General features: G+C 41.8%; 1 protein-coding gene across 3 annotated transcripts in view; it reads right to left on the bottom strand.

The window, feature by feature from the left end:
* Positions 1-4,069: 4,069 nt before the first annotated feature.
* LOC133390207 (transcription initiation factor TFIID subunit 3-like) overlaps positions 4,070-23,048 on the bottom strand; it is an 87,655-nt gene continuing 68,676 nt past the window's right edge. For all 3 annotated transcript variants that reach the window (XM_061638299.1, XM_061638300.1, XM_061638301.1), the window contains exons 4-6: positions 14,361-14,622; positions 7,764-7,870; positions 4,070-6,477 (exon numbers count right to left, since the gene is read on the bottom strand). In XM_061638299.1, the coding sequence (XP_061494283.1) occupies positions 6,360-6,477; positions 7,764-7,870; positions 14,361-14,622 (487 nt within the window). In that variant the 3' untranslated portion in view covers positions 4,070-6,359. The remainder of the gene's footprint in view (positions 6,478-7,763; positions 7,871-14,360; positions 14,623-23,048) is intronic.

Here is a 23,048-nt window from a genome sequence, read left to right as displayed (position 1 = left end):
TGATACTGAGTAGAAACATGAACAACTTGGGTCCAGGACACCTTAAGGATTGCCTGAGCCCTTATATCCCAGCCTGAGATCATCCAGAAGAGCGCTGTTAGTTCTCCCCTGTGTAACAGAGGCCCAAGTGGCCTCAACCAGAAGTTGGGAATTTGGGGTCACCAGTCCCATGCTGTAGAACACTCTTCTGGCAGAGATTTGGCACGCATCCTTACTTTTGATTTTAACACTTAAAAAAGAAATACCAACAGCCTATGCAGATGTTTGAAACTTTCCTGCGTAGCTAGTCATTTTAATGATTGTTCTGCTTTTAATTTTTTAAAGGTTTTTTTTAATATTTCTGTGCCCTGCATGATATTTTGTGAGAGGGCAGTATATAAATACTTTTATAAACAAACAAACCTATTTTGTTGATAAAAGAATTTTTGGGGTGTTAAAGTTCTGGACCTGGTGTTGGAGTCTGCACATGCAGATTAGCAGATGTCCAAAACACACAGGACCTTCCCAACAAGATGTATTCACTCCATTTCCAGAACAGCCGGTTCTGGTGGTGGCCTTCAGAACCAGTTGTGAACATGTTAGTTAGGATGTTAGAACAAACAGAGACAAGACCTAGTGCTCCCCCAAGGTGGCCAAGTTGAATCTGGGCAACACCACTGCAGACTGAATAGGAAAAAGACCCTGCTGTAACTGAGGTGTCAAAAAAATGCCTTATTAGATCCTTTAGGGGTCTCCAATGTAACCTGTGGCAGTGAACCTTCTTCATGACAAGAAAGTTGATACCCATTAAGATCTGGAGGGCAGGACCTTCTAATTTTCCCACCAGTGATTGAAGAACACTGAGAAGTGACATGGGACAGGACCTTCTCCATGGTGGTACTTTGTTCAGGGAATTTTTATTTATTTAAATAATTTACATATTGCTTAACACTGTAGTCTCTAAGTGGTGTACAGCAAGGGTAAAAAGATACAAGTGGCATAATCTGTTTAGCTTTTGGCATCGGTTGTAGATATACGTCTTCACCCAGGACTTTGTAGGGAGTTAACATGATGTAGCCAGTCAGTTGTGTTAAGATTGTTTACTTTATGAAAAGGTGTGGGAGGCAGCCCTTATAACCAAACTTGCCCACCATTGGAGAAGTAAAGAAGATTGAGTACCTATGGATGGACAAATCTGTGAATTTTTCCTAATATACATATTTTTGCAATCAATTCCCCTTAATATAGTGCCGTTTCCCACCTTATTTCAGTGACATATATTATTATTTTCAATAATATACACATTTGTGTGGACACTCCGCCCAATCCAAATCTCCTGCTCTGTGATTTTAATGTGTCCATTTTCCATTTAACTAATAATTTCATCAAGGATGTAAAGCTGCAAACATTTTCTTCATTTTTGTCTATCTTTGTTCTTTCCCCTTTTTCCTATTCAGTTTTTGTATTTTACTTGATTATTCTTCTTTTGGGTAACACATAATTACTTAGATTTTATATGATATATGATTTGGTACTAAATCTTTCTTTTATTATAAATCTTATTGTGTACCGTTGCTTTTTAAAAAAATGTTTATTTTTAGCTCTGGCCTTAATGTTACATGGGACTCTATTGTTGCATTTTAATAGTGTTTCGTTTTTATGCTGCAACAAACCTCCACTTATTATACAAAACATTTTTGGGGTTGGAGGGGAGGAAGAAACCAATTTACAAAACATATTGATACATTCAGAAAGGACAAAGTCAGCAGTTCAACGAAGATACGGTTAGATTTGCAGGGGACCAATGGATGCTACTACCCCTCACCATTTCTTCCAGGTTAGCAATAGAGAGAGAGATGAAAGAGTACAGCAAGTACAGGCTGGGTGTCAGCAGACGACAGCCTCAGGCGACTGCCATGGCCACAGAATTCTGGTAGCCCCCCCCATGCCTGTCCAAGCACCTTGAACAATAGCAAAAGGCTGTGCCTACCAGCGATCACTTAAATTTCCCACAATGCCCCTAGCATAGCATCACTCAGGAGCATTGTAGGAAATATAAATGGTGGCTCCTGGCCACCCAGCTCAGATGGGGGGGGGGAGTATGGTTTGCTGAGGGCTCCAGCAAACCTAGAGATGGCCCTGGGCAAGCAAAGGAAGGTGCTCTGGCAGAAAATGGCTAGCATTTACAGCTGGGGGGGGCAGAAGTGGCAAGCTGAAGCAAGGTACTGGGTGTGTCCCTAATAATATCTTAGTACAATATTAATACCGGACATGTAAAAGAATATATTTGCCAACATTGGCACAATAATTTCTATTTCTTCCCAGTATTTGCTTGTGTCCAACGGGTGGAGTTTTGTGTCTGAATGGCATTTTATTGCTGCATTAAGGCCCCATCTGCAGTATACATTTGAAGCGGTATCATACCACTTTAAACACCGAGGTTGGCTGTAGAAACCCTGTCCAAGTGCTTGGAGTCGGTGAGTGCTTGGATGGGAAGGAATAAGCTGAAACTGAACCCTGACAAAACCAAGGTACTGCTTGTGGGAGACAAGGGAGGGTTAGGGGATTTGGACCTGGTCCTCAGTGGGGTACAACTGCCCCTGAAAGACCAGGTCCGCAGCCTCGGGGTCATTCTTGACTCCCAACTGTCCATGGAAGCTCAGGTCTCGGCTGTGAGCCGGGCAGCACTTTATCAACTCCATCTGATACGGAGGCTGCCCCCCTACCTTCCCAATCATCTGCTCCCATCGGTGGTACATGCCCTGGTCTCCTCTCACCTTGACTACTGTAATGCGCTCTACATGGGGTTACCCTTGAAAACGGTCCGGAAGCTGCAACTGGTTTAGAACGCAGCGGTGGCCTGATTAAAGGCAGCCACCGGTGAGATCACATAACTCCAGTGCTCAGAGAGTTGCACTGGCTACCAGTTGCTTGCCGGGCCCAATTCAAGGTGTTGGTTTTGACCTTTAAATCCCTACACAGTTTTGGCCCCGTCTATCTGAAGGAGCTCCTCCAGCATCATCAGCTATGCCACCTAACAAGATTGGCCTCAAAAGACCTTCTCTCTATCTCACCAGTCAAAATAGCTAGACTGGTGAGGACTAGAGAGAGGGCTTTTTCAATTGTGGCCCCCACCCTATGGAATTCCCTTCCAAATGATCTCCGCCAGGCCCCCTCTACAATGAGTTTCTGCCGGGCCATGAAAACCTGGCTCTTCAGGCAGGCCTTTGGGGTGGGTTAGATTTTATCATTATCGCTTTTAGATTTTAATGTTACTGTATTGGTGTGTCATTTTGTGTTATTTTGTTCATTTTGTACGTTGCCTAGAGTGGCTGGATGGCCAGCCAGATGGGCGACTAGGAAATCCAATAAATCCAATAAATTAAAATTAATTATGGCTTCCCCCAAAAGAATCCTGGGAACTGTAGTTTGTGAAGGATGCTGACGGTTGTTAGGAGATTCCTTTCCCCTCAGAGAGCTACAATTCCCAAGTGTTTTAATCCCCTTTCCCAGGGAATTCTGGGAATTGTAGCTCTGTCAGAGGGGAATAGGGGTTCCCAGGATTCGTTTTGGGAAGCCATGCCTGTTTAAAGTGGTATAGTGTAGATGGGGCTTAAGTTTGGGTGTTGCCTTTGTATGTCTAGTGGGGAGGAAATCTGGCCCTTGCACCCATCCAAGTTTGTCATCTGTGCTTTTTTTTTGGACCACAGGTTAGCTGAAATTTCTCTTGGGTTGTATGCAAAGGTTCCCTTCCTCCAGACTGAAAAAGCTTTCTCCAAAAGAAGGAGTCCTTCCATTAAAGGAAAGGAACATGTGTGTCTGGCATTTGAGTGATGGTGCTACTTAGGCCATGACTCTGCCCACTTTTTGTGGCAAGTGTCACCCTTTAGCAACAAAGGGGTGATGGTGGTGGAGTCTGCCAACAAAAGTGGGAGGGATTTAATTTTTTTTTCATGGTGGGATATTAATGGAAAAACCAGGGCTAACTGATACAAATTGCACCAAGATTCCTGACCCAGGGAGAAGCCTGTTTCTTATGGAAAAGCAAAGCAGCAAGTCTTGTTTATACTTCCTTAAATGTAAAGCAAGATTCACATTTTTACAATTGTTTATTTTCCTCTTCAGGAAATGCAGTAAAATATCCAGCATTGTTTACAAGTTTTATGGCGAACGAAGTTTTCTTCTTCTCTGACAAGGAACATAGATAACACACACCTTATGAACACACTGTCTTTGCATTTTTTAAAAATGCATGTATGTAAAAGGTTCACAAAACAATTACAGTTCAAAAGCAGGAAAAGGGTGGTTCCTATGTTGACTCAAGGAAATATGAATGCGGTGAAGTCTGTCAACAGACTTACAACAATTTGGAAATAGGGAGGTGATCCCAGCTTAAACTTCTTTTGCTACTATTAAATTTGGTAAACTCTGCTTTTGCACAGCTGACGTACTTTCTGGCACTTGGGCTTTATATACAGAATACTGTAGCAGACATTATTTAAAACTGTGGTCGCCAAGAAATATGTGCTGTGCTGCAAATCATTCTGCTATCTCAGAGCTCGTGCAGCACATGCAATTCAGAAAGAGGATGCATGCCTAAGACCTCCCCCACAGTTGATCTTCACAACATGTCACATTCAGCTTCTAGGTTGGAGAGAAAGCTGGGAAGTTGCTGGGACAACCTCTTGGCACTGCAAGGATGTATGCCTCTCCCTCCCCTCCCGGCAACTTTATGAAGATTATAGAGGACATGGTAGGTTCAGTGAAGCAGTGCGCAGACACTAGCCAGGGACACAGTTCAGGTACTGCCTGTGATGGAGAGGTTACCCCTGATTTATCCTGGAACAAGGACCTGAACGCTGGCCTGTCAAGATGGCTGGCCTTCCCAGGACACATGAAAGGAAAGAGAGGACACCCCCCCCCATCCTCAGTTTAACGAGTTTATTCTTCATCCTGTGTAATCTTCTACAAGCATCATTCAGTTCCTTCACACCTCACTTTTTAAAACTCTGCTACAAAACACCACAAAACTCTGTGTTTTAATGGTAAACCTCATGCATGGTATTTATCTATTGCAAAGGGTGTATGTGTGTTTAAATAACTACATTTCCTCAGAATATACAAGGAAGTGAAGGCCCAGTCCTTTCTCAAGCATTGGCTCTGTGGACATCGAGGAAAAACCTGGTCACTGAAATGCACAGATGCACCATTCACGATTGTCGCCACCGTGCATGGATTTTGCCATTTAAACCCAAAGGGCATTCTCACATCTGCAAGTATCTATAGGTACATAAATGACTCAACAGAGAATATCTTTAAAACATAACTTGTAAAGCAACTCTGAAGATAAGGTGTATTAGGGTAAGCATTTTCTAGCCTCTCTCCCTCCATATATGCTTGCAGAAGTCTAGAAACTGTTAAGCTCTACATTAAAAAATAATGAAAATTACCCTGTTGCAATCTTTGAAAATAACTCAACAATACCTCATAGAAATCTACTTGAGTAAAAACCTATTCATGTGAAGCACTTGGACGCACCAGTGAAATGAACTAGCAACAGAGAGAAGACGACAGAATAAACTCAAATGGGAGGGACACGGGGAAAAGAATTTGTCTTATATTATTAAGAGACTGAAGGAGCGCAAAAAACAAAACCAGCCAACCAACCAAAAAAAAATCCAGACACACACACTAAGAAAGTAAAATGGCCACAATAGAAACTTTTCTGTTTTTCTTTAAAAAAATAGAAGTTATTTCACAAAAAGCTCAAGCATGTTTATTAATGTTAGGTCTTAAAAATCAAGGAAGGGGCAGGAGGAGGAGGAAATGAGGGAGCAACATGAAAAGTTTTCATATATTCTTATCAGAAAAATATTTACCAGCAAGCTGCCCCACCCCATGTCATTAATGATTATCTGGCTATGTGAAAAGAGGAGGCTGGGAGTCACAGAAATCACTCGAGTGGCTCCCAAAGGACAGTCGCTTGCATTCGGGAGTCCCTCCTATTCCTCAAAGAACAGACTCCAAAGAGGAAAAAAAAAAGCAACTGGAAGAAGGCAGCAATATTTACAAGTGTCACTGCTGTGGCCGACGGACAGAGCCTCCTCCTCCTCGGGCTCTAGACTTCTCAGCTCCCTGCTCTTCAGCCGGTGAGTTCATGGCAGACAAAAATTCTCTATCAAGGCCAACACCATTTGATGAAGGAGGAGGACGGGAAAAAAAGCCAGCTCAGGGTGGATTGTGTATGTTTGTTCCTGATTCTCCCAAGAAACATCAATCCTCAAAACTTGACGGCGATGGGTGAGGTGGAAGAATCCCACCACAAAAGAAGTCAGGGCAGGAGTGCTGAAGCAACAGTCTGACAGAACTCCGCAGTGACTTCAGTGTGCTTTGTGTTTCCACTTCTTGTGTTTTTTATTATCTTTCTTTTTGCTCGCGCATCTGGAGCAGAACCACTGTATTTCTTCTGGGGGAGCAGCCGTAATTCCGACGCAAAGCCTACGTGTTTGACAACACACAGACAAATACAAGAAAATGGATTAAGGTTCCCAACAAGCACAGCACCTGCTGTCATTTTTAAACTTGGGTTGCAAGCTCTACTTTCTGTGATTAATCGACAGAAGCTTGAATTGCAGATCTAACCCACTTACACTAGGGGGGAAAAATCTCACTGATCCAAAACTTGGGTCAGCCACACTCAAATTAAAACACAGGTTAAAAAAAAGAGATCATGCTAGACTTGACAATGACTCCATTGTTATTTGAAACAACAACAACAACAGGACTTTGCATTATGGAGTACTGTTTACAGTAAAGAGTATAATAAAGGAATGATACCTGGGTTCCATTATGACCAATCACAATTTCACAAAATGGCATCTCACAGACCTTTGATAATTTTCTTATATACTCCTCTCTTTTCAAAACCTTCTAGGGCTATGAATAAAATAAGATACTGAATGGCTTACGGTGAGGCTCCCCCTCTCTGTTAGCTGTATATAATCTTAATGTATTATATTTATGTCACCTGGCTTGAACTGTATTTTGTGAATAGTTTTGCAGTTGCTCATTATCAGGAGTATGTTATAGTCAAAATGAGTGTCTGCAAATAATTATGATTTTTCTTAGCACATTTTAAGGTCTGTCTCTCTCGTTTTGGCCATTTAGGTTCCCAATTCCTTGTGTGTACAACACTGCAACCCCCCAATTCATTTTAACTGGGCCCTACTGCCCTTTTAGTATAATCCTTTAAACACACATGCACAATTTAGAGCACTGGATCCTCTTAATTTTAGAACACAGGAAATGACACTGGTTTTAAAAAAGTTTTAGATTTCTTTTGTACCCTTTGTGTGTGTGTGTGAGTTATAACTCTAAATATGTAGGATGGCTAAGAACATCAGTTAATTGAGCAAGTCACACAACTTGTGGAACAGGTCCAATTTTGTTGCTGAAAAAAACACTCCTGAGATTTGCTTAAGCAAAGGAATAGGAAGTTCCAGTAGCTTCACATCCCAGCCATATCAGTGGCCTTGTGAAGGGAGTTCAATACTGCACACAGTTTGAACAGCCAGCACACATCTCTTAACTCTGTCCCTGGTAACAAGCCTGTTTGTTTAAAAATCGTAGCTGAGCACCACTGACTGGGACAATGGAACCATCACATTGTAAATAGCCAAAATCATACGTAGGTGAAAATACTGCCTGCTTCATATAAGAGAAGAAGAAATTAAGGAGAAATATTCCACAGCTTGACAAGAGACAGGCAGGCTTGAAGCACTTACCAGTGATACCAGTCATCACAGTCATCACAGCCAATCATCGCACTGCCATCATCCGGCTTCTCACAGCCAGGGCAGATCCAAATCTTGTTCCCCCATTCGTCTCGGATCTGGCATAAAGAGGGCAGAGAGATATTGATGGGTTTGGGGGTTGAAAAAAAAAGCAGCTAAAAGCTTTGGGAAGTAATTGGCTGCATTAACTGGAGAGCAGATTACATGCCAACACACTCTATTTACATTGGCACAATATATGAATGCACACGTACACCTCCCTCCTATAAACTTGTTTCTATACAAAACTGTTTTGTGCTTCCACATGACTTAGGAAGCTGAACACATGCAGGCAACCTGATCATGACAAAATCTGAGTTCCCCGTCCCCTTTTAAAGTATACATCTTTTGAGAGAGGAGTATCAAAGAATACCCAAAATAGTTACAGTACTTCCACAGCACCTAGAAAGTAGAAATTTGCTGCATACACAGCCCAAGATATTCTGATTATTAGAAAAGTCTAAAAATAGGACTCCTCACCTCCACCTTGCAACTAACAGCGGGAACGTGGGACAGACATTTTATCTCACAATCCTGGCCAGCAGAGACCAATAAGCTCTGTAAATGGGATGGAACGCTGTGCAGGGCAACACTGCCTGTCACACTCATGAAAGAGAAGGTCTGGGTGGTGGGTCTTCTGTAAGTCAGGAAGTAGTTCTACCCATAAAGAATTGCCATCCCTTTATCTTTGCATCTGGTAACTTGAGCTGTGTGCGCGCAGTTGAAATATCTGGTTTGTGGGGGGTGCAGAAGTGCCATTAACGGTTTGGGGGTATACTTTGATATTTGTCTCTCAAAAGATGTATTCTTGACTTAAACAGACACGCACACACCCCTCATTCATTTACTTCAGTTGTTCAAGTGCTTCACAAACAGGGACTGATGATGGTGAGGGCACTAAGATGCTTTAACCTCAAGCTGCACAGGGCTAAACCATCAGCCCCTCCTTCCACTTCAGAAGACAATCTTGATGACGTGCCCTTAATATATACAGTGCAGGGTGCATGTATTGCTGTGTTATTACTTATTAGCCAAACCCTTCCAGCTCAACTAACTGATAAGATCAAGGGTATAAAAATTGTTACTGAGTAACTTTCCATTCCTTTGACATTTATGCCACAGCTCCATTTACTGAAGGGTAAACGGAAAAAGAGAGAAGGTAGAAGGTTTACAGTATTCAGCAACAGATTGGTACAATCTGCCTCTTCCATTCAATATGGCTGTACATTAAGGATTCAACATTTCTGGCATGACGTGCCCTGGGACTGTGTCAACAGCAGACTGTTTCAAGCAATTTCTATAGCACATGTAAATGTGCTTCCCAAATCTTATGCCATTAATTTTTACACAAACACTGCAAAATGGGAGGGCTAAAACTCTGAAGAAAATCTAAAGAAAAAAATTATAGGATACATTACCAAACAAGTATTTACAAAATAAGTATCTGACAGAAATCACACAAATCAGTCATTTTTAGACTTAGCTGACTTTAAAACCTGTATGAAAAACCTACATGCTAGAAATAAGGCTACAGTTATGGACACACACAGACAGCTTTTGGTCTTTCGCTTTTGCTATACAAACCGCCTTACTCATGGTTGCTTTATTTTACAACTTGGGGGATTTAAAATGCTTATGTAGATGTACACAAAAAAGGTGTTGTTATCATTTGGAAAAAGAAAACCCCACTACTTGGACCTCCGAGCACTGGAGCAGAACTGGGGGGGAGAGAGATTTAAATCCACTCTCCACCATGAAGATCAGTGGGTGACCTTGGGCCAGATAATATCTCTCACCTGGCCCTACCTCACAGAATTGCTGTGAGGATAAATAGGAGGCAGAATCACATACGCTGTCTCAAGCTGCTTAGAGCAAAAGGCAGGATATAAATGAAGGCACATGAGGCGACCACCTTGCTTGAAGCTAAGCAGGCCTGGGTCTGGTCAATGCCTGGATGGGAAATCTCCTGGGAACTCAATGTATGAGAACTTGGTCTCCATGATGGAAGAAAGGTGAGACATACAATCAGAAAAAGTTGCCTTATACTTAATTCATCTAGTCCAGGGACAGTGATCCATCTAGCCCAGGGACAGGGAACCTGTGGCCCTCCTCCAGATCCTGTTAAACGCCAACCCCCATCAGCCCCAGCTAGCATGACCAATGGTCAAGGATGATGGGAGTTGGAGTCCAACAACGGGGGGGGAGGGTCACAGGTTCTCCATTCCTGATCTGGTCCAATACAGTTTCCTGTAACTGGCATTGCAGAGGCCATTCCCAATTCTGCTTCCTAAGAGCCTTTTACTTGGGACTGTAAGCAGGAACCTTTAGCGCTCTACAACTAAGCTATGGTATCTCCAATAATGAGAGTAACTACACACGCACGCACACAAGCACCCAGAGAGCCATCCTTTTGACTATTAGAATGAATGTCCTTGGCAACATAAGGTAAAGGAATCAGCTGAGGTCACTGTAATTTAGGGGACTTTGGCTTTATGGAATGAATACCTACAACTATTTTTTGCAAAGATAAAAAGTCCACTCTTGAAATGAACTAATAGTCTGCTGGATCACATACAGAAATTTCACTATTGATTTTAAGCAAACTAGCTCAGCTAGTTGCATTATGGAAACATTGGACAACTTGGACCTTTCTAATCAAAGGCAAACATGGATCAGTTACAAAGGACTGATTTGCAAAATTTTCATTCCCGTTTCACAGAATGAGAAGAAATAAAAACAGAGACTCGTGTCCCACTGCTGTATTTCAGCAAAGTGCTTTCTGACCAAGATGGTGGTTTTGTGATTAAGATTTGAATTGGAGCTAAATCCTTACCTCAAGCTTCCTGTTCGGCTATAAACAGGCCAATCATTCCTCCTGTGGTTCAGTTGTTCACTTATGAAAGGGGGAGGGAACTTCCTTTCTCTTTCATGTTCCTATTTTCTATTTCCCTTCTCTGAGTCACTTTAACCTACTTTATTGCAGATGTATTTCGGGCCAGAGATTGTATGACAGGTTAATATGGCACCTAGGGAAGAGAGTTGTTGTCATTTGCTAAAACCTTGAGATGTATTCTTGAAATCCTAAGATTTGGAAAACAATACATTTAGGGTTTATCTTAGTGATAATTTAATCTTTAATATTTCTGCTGTTGTTTTTTTTAAATGATGGATTGGATCTAGAGCAGGTTAGCTGCACTTACACCCTACTGAAATAAATGTGAAAAGTTAGTCACAACTAGCAAATGATTTCAATGGGATCAAAGTGCAACCCTGGGGTGTGTGTGTTAAATGTTTGTTTTTAAACACATCAGAACTGTACTCTCAGGAATCCATTATTTATTTATTTATTTTTACCCCGCCTTTCGGCCAAAGGCCCTCAAGGCAGCTTACAAAAAAATCCAACACAAATATAAAAATACAATATAAAATATATCAATAAAACAATACAATTTACAAAATACAATTTACAATCATACAGTTCCTCCATGAATGAATCTGTCATCCTGGCATCTCTTTTATAGAGTTCTTCAGTGTATTGCTTTCATCTTCCTTTTATTTCATCTCTGTCAGTCAGTGTGTTCTCCTGTTGATTATTCAACATCCCTACTCTTGGCTTAAATTTCCCTTTCATTTCTCTAATCTTTTGGAATAGGGCTCTTGTTCTTCCCTTTTCGTTGTCCTCTTCTATTTCTATACAATAACTATTGTAATAGTTCTCTTTATCCCTACGTACTAGTCGCTGTATTGTTGCATTTAGGGTTCTGACTGTGTTTCTATCTCCTTTTGCTTTTGCTTCCCTTCTCTCTTTGACCATTTTAAGAGTTTCTTCAGTCATCCATTGAGGTCTTTTTCTCTTTATAACTGGAGGTATTGTCTTTTTGCATTCTTCCCTGATCATGTCTCTGATTTCACTCCATAGTTCTTCTGGTTCTCTGTCAACTAAGTTGGAAGCCTCAAACCTGTTCCTTATTTGATCTTTATATTCTTCTGGGATGTTATTTAAATTGTATTTTGGCATTATGATTGCTTTGTTGGTCTTCTTTAGCTTTACTCTGATATTCGATAAGACCAGTTCATGATCTGTACCGCAGTCTGCTCCTTGTTTTTGCAGCAAGTATGGAACTTCCTCCGTGGCGCAGAGTGGTAAGCGGCGGTAACGCAGCCGAAGCTTTGCTCACAGCCGGAGTTCGATTCCAACAGAAGGAGGAAGTCGAATCTCCGGTAGAAGGGGTTGAGGTCCACTCAGCCTTCCATCCATCTGTGGTCAGTAAAATGAGTACCCGGCATACGCTGGGGGGTAAAGAGGGGCCAGGGAAGGAACTGGCAAACCCACCCCATACATACAGTCTGCCTTGTAAACATCGCAAGACGTCACCCTAAGAGTCGGAAATGACTCGCACTATAAGTGCGGGGACACCTTTACCTTTACGGAACTTCTCCATCTTCTGTTGCCAATTATATAATCAATTTGATTCCTATATCGACCATCTGGTGATGTCCACGTGTATGGTCGTCTTTTTGGTTGCTCAAAAAATGTGTTCGCAAGAAACAAATCATTGGCTTCACAGAATTCAGTAAGTCTTTCTCCTGCATCATTTCTGTCTCCTAAGCCCCATTTCCCCACAATTCCTCTCTGTTCCCTACTTTTGCATTCCAGTCCCCCATGATTATAATCATATCTTGTTTTGGTGTGTGATCAATTTCCTCCTGTACTTCTGCATAAAATCTCTCCAATTCTTCTTCTGCGTTTGACGTTGGAGCGTAGACTTGGATGATGGTTATGTTAATAGGTTTCCCATTTAATCTCATTGATATAACTCGCCCAGACCTTGCGTTGTAGCTCCTAATTGCTTTTGCTACATCACTTCTCACTATTAAAGCAACCCCGTTTCTTCTTGATTTCTCATTTCCTGCATAAAATATTTTATAGTTGCCTGATTGAAAATGTCCCATTCCCATCCATTTTAATTCACTCCCGCCAAGTATTGTAATGTTGATACGTTCCATTTCTTGCTTGACGATTTCTAAATTTTCTTGGTTCATGTTTCTCGCATTCCATGTTCCTATTGTGTGCGTCGTACAACTCTGGACTCTCCTTTTGCATCTGTGTGCATCAGCCTCTGGGCTTCCTTTCGGCTTTGACCCAGCTGCGTCATTAGCCACAGCGCTACTCGTACTTGTCCTTTGTTCTTCCCCAGTAGCTTGTTGAGTGCCTTCTGACCTGGGGGTCTCATCTTCCAGCACTATCTCGTGTTGCATTTTGGATACTCTGTTCATAGGGTTTTTGTGGTAAGATATATTCAGAGGTGGTTTACCATTGCCTTCCTCTGAGTTTGGATGCATCTTAGTCTGGTGTCTCAGCTTTGACCATTCCGCCTTGGGTGCCCCTGCTAGGAGTCTAGCCTCTTGGTCTAGACTCCTGACGGCTTTGCTCTCAGCTTCTTCAACACTCTCAAACCCCCTCACCACGGTAAGGGGTGCATCCTAGAGGGAGTGTGAGTGTTCATATTTGCTGTTAATTCTTAAGCCTTTAAAGAAGGCCAGTGCTAAGTATAAAAAATCTGTATATTTACTTGTTATTTCAAGGTCTCCCAAATGTCTATGGTAAATAAAGAAATTTCAGTCCCACCATTATTGCAACTGATCAAGGAACAGGTGTAAATGGTGAATGCAAGATGTAAAAAAATCTGTTTTGGGGATTTTACCAATCTGTCATGGTGAATGTTGGTCTTTTACCACTATATTATGGAAATAAGGCTAAAATCTGGTCATCAGGCACAGGTGATTGGTCAGCCTTCAACTATCAGTAAATATCAGGAATGCTTGCCTCACATAGCTTGTTTTGGACATTTACCAACAAGCCTCAGTAAATTTCCTATTTTACTCACAATAAACATTCTTGCTGAATCTTCTTTTGTAACCAAAGATTACCACCATCCTTTCAATGCACCTAAAATTCTCAGTGTGTAAAACTGTACCAGTCATTGAAAAATGAAGACTCTGACTGTAACTATGGAGAGAATATTTTTTAAAAATGTATTATGAATTTAAAAAACTGAAGACCTTGTATATTAAGAAAAAGTTTTTAAAAATCATATTATTTGCAAAGTAACTTCTATATGAGATATGTCAAATGAGTTTTTCTTTAAAAAGCCATGTGGGCTATTGCTAAACACTCAAACGCCAAATCATTTAGGATAAAGAGTACTTTACCCTAGGAAGTGCTTAAAAGCAAAATAATATTTCATTCATTCACAAAGTGCAAACTTAAAAACCAAAGATGTTAATCAGCTTGGCATGAAGCATTTTGAAGGAGGTCATCAAACCCTGAACATACATACTGATTTTATAACAATGAAGCTAAACTTAGCATGGGCTAACTGTGATATTATTTGAGTTCAGTTTACCATAAGAATTAATAGCTCTTAAGAGTTTCATGTTAACAAAATTTTATATAAGATATTGAAATGATTTGTTAGAAATGGGTGGACTTAAGCTCCAACATTTGAATCAACACACGTTTAACATGAAATACGTTAATATACATACCACATAATTACTGACAGTCTCTGTTACCACACTCCGTACTGGAGCTTTGGATCCTCCCATAGCAGACATTGCAGGAGATGGTGGTGGAATCACAGCTGGGGAAATGGCGGCTGGAGGCAGAGGAGGAACTACCGAAGGAGGAGGAGGAGGGGTTACATGGATAGGAGCTGGTGCTGGTGCTGGTGGAGGGGGTGGTGTTTTGGGCCGAGCTAGAAGAGCAGATGGTTTAGCCTCCGGTGTTGACACCACTTTGCTGATGACACTGTCAGACAAAAGGAAAAGGAAAAGAAAGATGTAACAGTGCCCAGAAAAACAGAGGAAAAGGGAAAAAACCCCACAGAGTTTTATTAAGGAAAGAATAGATCATTGACAGATTGTGATAGCCCTATAATACTTTTTCCTGCCATGCTTGTATAAGACCATATAGTGCTGAAACCAAATATCCAGGATGACAAGGGCAACTGTTACAAACTTCGACCCTGCTGCACCTCATGGGTTGACGGTGAGAAACAAAATCTTGAAATCACATTACTAGCAACTGAAAACTGCACAAAACATGCATGCCAGTTCTAAAACCATCCTACTAAACGACAGTCCCCTATGAAGAGGTTCAATTTATTATAGAAAATGTATAATGATGGGGCATAAAGAAGGAGACACACAAGCAGGAATGGACCTGGGTTGCATCGGCAGCCAAGGCAGGAAGCAGAAACAGCTATGAATCCATATTTGCAGTACAGGCTCCTTTCCCCTCTATAGTCTGACTGCCCCATATCAGGTTGCTCAGAAGAACCACCTTGCTGGATCAAGTCAAAGGTCCATCTAGTCCAGAAACTGATTCTAACAATGGCCACCCATATGCTGATGAAGTTTACAGGTAGGGCATGAAGGCAGCAACAATATTTCCTTGTGGGATATGTGTTTTGTGATTGAGCATATTATCTTTGTCCAATCCCCTCCTCGCACCTAAGTTTTCAATGATAGAAGCCTATCTAAGCTTTCCTTGAAAGTCTCAAAAGCAAGATTTCACACCTTCCCTAACATCTCATCCCATGGCAGAACTGCTTCTGTAGTTAACAATCTGTTTAGGTATATAAAGCCCTTAAGAGATTGGGACCAGTTTACTTGCAGGATTGCCTTACCCCCATGTGCCCACTCGACTGCTTTGATCTGTGGAACTGGCACTGTTATAGGTGCCACGTAATACTCGTACTGCACTTGGAAGAAATCAGTCTTTCAGTGCCTACTAACATCAGTCAGACGCCTTTGCTTTTCGGTGCCTGCTTAAAACATTTTTCTTTAAGCAAGCCTATTGATGTGTTTTAATCTCTTTTTAGTCTACTGTTAATTTTAAATTGTCTTTTAAATGTTTTAATTACTTGCTTTAGCTCGTTTTATTGATGATTTTAGTACTTCTTGTAAATCGTTGAGAAGTTTGATTACAATCAAGTGGTATATACATTTTGTTAAATAAATAAATAAATAAATAGATCCAATTAGATAACATAGCTTCATTTGATGGGGAAATGGGCACCAAATTCAGGTATCCAGTTGCAACTGGATACCTGAATTTGATAGCGCCCCCCCCCAAGCATTCAAGATTAGGTTGGAGATGTGTGCTTCTGTGTGGTTCCAATGCAGACATCAACAAGGATTTTGTGGACATTTATGGTTCCATTCAGACCCTAGACACAGTAGTCCTCAATCATCTTCCTTGCTAGGAAATTGCTGACATGATTAGCCCAGACCTGGAAAAGGAGGTCTCTTTTCACAACACGGCCTCAAGTGCCTGACCAAATTATAGCTTCCTATTAACATGCACCCTTTAATGCTGCCAATAGTGGCCTTACAAACTGCTGGTGAAAGAAATGAATGGTGGAATATGCCTGTTGAAGCTTTCAGAAGAGGCTCTGCTCTATGTCCTACCATCATCAGAAGTCTGAATGGTCAGAATGTGGACCTTTCCATAGTTGCAGTATTATGACCATGGAGTTCCCTCTTCAAGGAGGCTCATTTTGCTCCTTTCTTATTGGTCTTCAGATGCTTAACGAAAACTCTTATTTTGACAGGCTTTTAATGGCTACTAGCAATGATGACTATCTTTTATCTCCACTCTTGGTGGCAGATTGCTTCTGAATATCAGTTGCTGGGAATCACATGTGCGGAGAGTGGTGTTGCACTCGGGTCTTGCTTGTGGGCTTCTCATAGCTATCTAGTTGGCCGCTGTGAGACCAGGAAGCTGGACTACGTGGGCCATGGGCCAGTTCCAACAGGGCTCTTCTTATGCTCCTAATACTGGCCATCTGATTGGTTGACTTTTTCTTTTTTTGAAGCTGCTGGTTTTTGCTGTTGATTTTGCTGCTGTTTTATTGTTTGGGGTCTTTTATATTAAACAAAGACCATAAAAGATCAGAGCAATGGACCAAAAACAGGAGCAAAATCAACCACAAAAGCCAGCAGTTTCAAGAAACCTCTGCTACTATGTGTGGGGTTTTTTTTGGGGGGGGAGGGGAACATAATTAATCAATATTGAAAGATTGCTTGCTTTAATCTTGCTGATTTTTGAAATTGCATTTTACTGCTTTTTTGTACATTGCCTTGATAGCCCTTTTGAGTGGAAAAGGAGCTTATAAAGTTTAATTTAAATAAATGAATGGTAAGAAATAGAGGAACAGAGAACTCACTGATTGTGTTCTGTGTCAAACTGTTTAACCACCATGTGATAAGAATATTTGAAAAATCTGCGTTATTGCTTTCATCAGATAACTAGGGAAGCAGTCATCTCTCTGTAGGATGAATAATTGATATTCATCACTCAAATATTAATTGCTGACTTTGGAATCTGAAGCAGGATACTGTCATGGTAAATACACACTAGGAGCAAATCACTGTGCTGGTTGGGGATTCATGCAATTAATATTTATTAATGGGCAACAAGTTACCAAGTGGAGGGGAAAATGCAGCTTGAGCAGACAGTGGGAGTGGTGGGAGAGAGAACCCACAAGACTGCCCAGAGTGGAGCTTACAGACCCAGCAGCCTGTAAAGCAGGTGTGAGGAACCTTTGACCCTCTAGATCAGCCTTTCCCAACCAGTGTGTCTCCAGATGTTGTTGGACCACAATTCCCATCTTTCCTTACAATTGGCAATGCTGGCTGAGGCTGATGGGAGTTGTGGTCCAACAACATCTGGAGGCACACTGATTGGGACAGGCTGCTCTAGATGTTGCTGAACTACAACTCTCAGCATCCCTGGCCATTGGCCATGCTTGCTAGGGCAGGTTAGAGTTGTAGTTCAGCAACTTCTGGACGGCCAAATGTTCCTTCTGTTGTATTAAGTAACAAGCAAGACAAAGGCCATATCAAAAGATCACAACTAAATGTTCATACGTAACGCTCAATTGTGCACATTTAGCTGATCAGAATGGGCTCAGGCCAAGCACCAAGTCCAGTCTTGATACAGAAAGTAGAGCACAGGGCAACGGGGCTGATTTTGCAACATTAGCCGGGGACTAGAAAGGGGAGGGTCGTAAGCATGAACTTAAGGAATACAGGAAGCAGATCAGAGTTGTCTTTTCAGATACAAACCAGCTTTTCCTGTCAACGTGAGATCCCAGAAGGGCTAATAAATAATATTAAATAACAACAACAACAGAGGACAACTAGAGTAACCCATCTTTGGATTTTCAATAGGAGCAAGAACAAGACTGGTGAGTCAAAACCTCACTTTTGTTTTGAGAGGAAGTAAATAGAACAATGCCTACCAACATACATGAAATATTTTCATTAAAAGGGGATAAGGGATCCTTTAATGCCACAACTAACTCTTGCTGACAAGACTGCCCTCAACAGCACACTGCAGCTATTCTCCTGTGTGGCTTAAAGTACAGTGGGGCTAAAAGCTTCAGCCAGAGACCTGCATCCAGTAAACATTTCATGTTATGTTCCCACCAAGGTCTGAAAGCAAAAGTTCTTTTCTGCTCCTCCCTCCCCCCAAAAAACAACATGTTACTGTTCAGCAACAAACACAAGCACTTTGCGAATTCTAGGCTGAGGATGAAGAGTTATGCACAAAAGAGGAGGGCTTTTCTAAACAGCTGCACTTCAGATGTAAAACACCCTCTCGGAAAAAAAGGCTCCAAAAGAGACCTTCATTGTTTACCTTTGGTAAACAAGATAACATAGGTTCATTTGATTGGGGAGAGGGGGGAGAAAGGAGGATACCAAATTATTTTATGAGATAGTGTGTGTGTGCATGGCTTCAGTGTCTGCTGCTATGGTGGGCCTATTTGGAGACAGAAAGTGGGATATAAATTATGTAGACAGATAAATAGATTAATGAGGAAGATCTAAATGAGATACAAGTTTCAATAATCAAAAGAACTGTTGCTCTGTTAGAACATTTTGCCTTCACCATTAACTTGTACTCTCATCTGGTATAGTGACAGCTGGAGTAGTGTGGCTAAGTGTGATCTGCAAACATGTAGTAGTAGCAGTAGTAACACTACTACTATTGATATTTATTTCATTTATGAATGGCTTCCTATGAAGCATCTAGACGCTATTTCACAAAATAAAAACAACTGCATGTATAAAGGCAAAAAACATTGCATATATAAAACCAATCATAGGTCCAATACAGATACTGACTGGGATAAAAATATCCATTTAGATGGCTTGTTGAAAGGGGAAACAGATGCTGAAAAGACAACAAGGATGCTGCCTGTGTGATATGTAATGGAAGGGAGTTCCAAAGAGTACATGTTGCCACACTAAAGGGCTGATCCTGATATTGTGTGGAATGGACCTCTTGATGATATGTGCAGGATGCCCTCGCCTGCAGAGCACAGTGATCGGTTGAGTATATAAGGGATGAAAGTCTTTGAGGTCAGGGATTCCCAACCTGTGGTCCATGGATTGCCAGAAATCAGCAAGCTTCCGCTTTAAAAATCCATACTGATTTTTAATTGGATTTTAAGTGCTTTTTATTTCTTATTGTATTTTACTGCATTACAATTTACATTCCATAGAATACAAATTGTAATGCAAGAAAATACAACCTGTTTCAGTCACACAAGTGAAATTGATCAGAAGCAAAACTATAGAATATTGTAATGTTCCAAGTACATTTTATTTCCCAACCCACTTCTCAGCTTTTGTGCACTTATTCATGCCCAAGCCAGGTTGTGTCCAAAAGGAATCATTGTGGCAAAATGAACACGCAAATACTGGGCGACAACACTATGAACTTGAATAGGGTATGGAAATGCATTCAGAACATTTGCTACCTAGCTGCAAAGACAACTGCTGAGCACACAACATTTTGAGCCTGGAGAGCATAACTAGTAGACAACAGTCTAAAGAACATCTTCTGATGTGGAAGACTCAAATTCATTGCTCACCTATGAAACCAATTGAGTGGATGCATCTTGGGCAAGTGATTGATTCAGCCTGACACAATCTACAAGGCTGTTGGTAGGATACATAGAGGTAAAGATTCAGTGTAATCTGTCCTGAGCTTTTTGGATACAGCCAGAAAGATTTAAATATGTATGTAAAAAAGGTAGAAGCCCAGCTTAGGCTTAATTACATCCTAGTTAAAAGAAAACAGAGAAATTCAAAATATATAGCATGTGTCAACATGAGCACCATCTTACAAAACTGATAATACTAAGTGGTGATCAACAAACATTAACAAATACATACTTGTGTAAGAAGGCTGTGCTGTTTGTGCTAATACAAGATACATGTGATGTGCATCTGGGTGCACATACTAGCCACCTACATCTGACATGCCCCTTCTTGTGACCTGTGTTTGTCCAGATCCACAATCCTCAGCCATGCAAAGGTCTCCTGCTCCCTGAGACAACTCTACCCATCTTCGCTTGCTACCCCTTTTGCCTCCCTGAACACCTCTGTACAACCAACTCCTTTATTTCCCTTAAGTCTATCCTCAAAGGTCACCTTTTCTGGGATGATTTTAGAACATCCCACCCACCCCCAGTCCCTATAACTTTCAATGAGCCAGCATGGTGTAGTTGTTACAGTGTCAGACTGGGACTTGGGAGACCTGGGTTTAAATCCCTGCTCAGTGATGGAGCTTACTGGGTGACCCCGGGCCAGTCATGTTTGTACACCATCTTGTGCTCCTCGGAGGAAACATTCCAACATTTCCCTGTGTCTATTTTAGACAGCAAGTCCCTCTGGGTAAGGATTCATACCTGCTCTTTGTAAAGTGCTATGCACATAGATTAAATAATATTTGCATTGCATTGCTTCTAATGCGCATTCAATTGAAAACAATGCAATGGAGACAGCATCTCAGATCTGCAGTGCAGATGCTGCATTGTTTTCAACGGAATGTGTCCTTGGAGGTGCGTCTGAGTGCACCACCCACTAAGAGCCATGCACGCTTGGAAGTGAATCCAATTTGCCTTACAGAATGTAAATGAGTTGAAAGAATTCCAGGAGGATGCACATTCTCTGAGGCCAATTCCTCCTCACCCCAGGTACTTAAAATGGCAAAGAATACCTCCCCCTTTCAGTTTAAAGGGGCTTATTGGAGGGGAGGCATGAGGGCTAGAAGGATGCATACTTGAGGGTACTTAAGCTTCCACCTTAATCTCCCCTCCTCACAGCCTAGACTGAAGGCAAACAGGCAGCACACTGGGCTGTACTCAACTAAGTCCTATTCAGAGCAAACCCACTGAAATCAATGAGCCTAAGTTAACCATCTCCATTCACTTCAGTGGGTCTACTCTAAATAGGTCTTGCAATGAATACCATCCACTATTTGCTTCCTTGCAGCCTGTCAAACACCCACCCCAGCCAACAAAAGACCGTGAACCATTCCTGCTCTTTGTTGAACGAGTCCTTTGGCAATACACATGCATAACTTCTGTTCTTGGTCAGGTTTTTTGGGTGATGGATGGCAAGGGTTCTTTGACATTTTCCTGCAGATCGGGTCACACTTCCCCACCTACAAGGCTCCACCTGTACTCTCCATGGGCCTGCTTTTGATCCTCATGCCCACACGCTCAACTCCCCACTTCACTAACAGAGAAGTGATTGATTGGCTTTTGTTTGAAGTGCATGCTTAGAGCACGTGTATGACAACATGTCTGGCCTGTGTCTCTCAGCTATCATATCCAAGATCTGTCTGTAAAGAACACATGGTGCAGCCTGGCCACCACTCCCTTCGGCTAATGAAGCTCTGGAGTAGCAGACACAGAAACAGTTTTGGCTTACGCCATAAGCCATTCGATTGTGATGGGGTAATCTCAGAGAGGGGTGGATGCCTTCATCATCCTATTGAAGGGAGAGGATGCAAGAGTGGCAACATGCAGGAGTAGATAAATCAAAGTCTAAGGATGCCAAACAACAACTAAGGTTACTTCAGTCTTGCCTTGAACACTAAGGGCCCAGAAACCAATTTATAAGCACAAGCAAAATTTTGCCAGCTACGGGGAGGTAGAGATTAGGAAACTAAAGTGTAAGGACTTGCACAATTTCACAGACCAAATCAACAACATACTTGAATGTTAGATCACACACCACTGGACTTGCTGGTGGATTCAATCAGTATTTTATCCAAATAAGGTTCAGTGGAAGAGCACATACTTTGCATGCAGAAGGTCCCAGACTCGCCTCCTGGCATCTCTGGCTAAAAAGATCTTGGGTAGCAGGCAGAGCGGTTTCCTGGGTGGGACAGAGTTACCGTGCTAGCTTCCTGGTAGGTGGCTCACTGGCGCTTGCCGGGAGGGAGAGTGGCAATGTCATGGGGAGGCTGGCGTGGTGCAATGCACTAGGAGGAGCACTGGATTGGCTCTGTCAGTGCATCTGCATCCTGCCAAACTCCCTGCTCCTTCCAGTAAGCAACAGCAACCCATCTGCCTGGAAGTTAGAGTAGTGGCTCTGTCCCACCCAGTAAGCCGCTACTGGTAGCAGGGCTGCAAAACTATCAGGGCTGCCTGAAACCTTGGAGAGCCACTATCAATCAAAGGAAATAGGGGGGATGCAGGTCTTACTTCAGCATAAGGTAGCTTCTTACCTACCAAGCAGAGACTTTCCCCACCCCACCCCACCGCTCCAGGGTGATAACCAGATGAATGCACCCATTCTGAGTCTTCAACGCTCATTTGGCTCAGTAGCGACCAAGATTTTCAGTAAAATGAAGTTGGAGGGTGTGGCTTATGTGCTCTTATATGCATGTTGGCAGTTTCAAACACTTCTTTTCTCAGGACTTTCTCCACACAAAAAGAGAGCAAATAGTAGTAAATAGTGAAATGGCTTCATGGCACATAACCAAAGGCCTTTACAAATAATAACAAAAAATAAATAACATTAATAAGAACAGAAAAGCACAAGAAAAGCCCCGCTGGATTAGACCAAAGAGGCGTCTAGCTCCATTTCCTGTTCTCACAGTGGCCAACCAGATGCCACTGGAAGCTCTTAAACAGTAACAAAAGCAATAACCAACTTTAACACTTGTTGCACCTACAAAGTTAGTTCCTACACTTTGATGTTACATCAGTATCCACAGGGATGCTACACCTGATGAATATATTGGGGCTAGGTAGTCATGGTTTATAAAAATGTAAAGTATTATTTGATAAGCTTGCTCACTTTTGTAGAAAACGGACTTGAGAAATAGAATCCAACTACTTTTTTGTATAATAATGGGAAACCATG

This window comes from Rhineura floridana, chromosome 8 (genome assembly GCF_030035675.1).
Source record: "Rhineura floridana isolate rRhiFlo1 chromosome 8, rRhiFlo1.hap2, whole genome shotgun sequence".
Classification (NCBI taxonomy): domain Eukaryota; kingdom Metazoa; phylum Chordata; class Lepidosauria; order Squamata; family Rhineuridae; genus Rhineura; species Rhineura floridana.
Note: the sequence above shows the minus strand (reverse complement) of the source record. Positions and strands in the feature narration are given on the sequence as shown.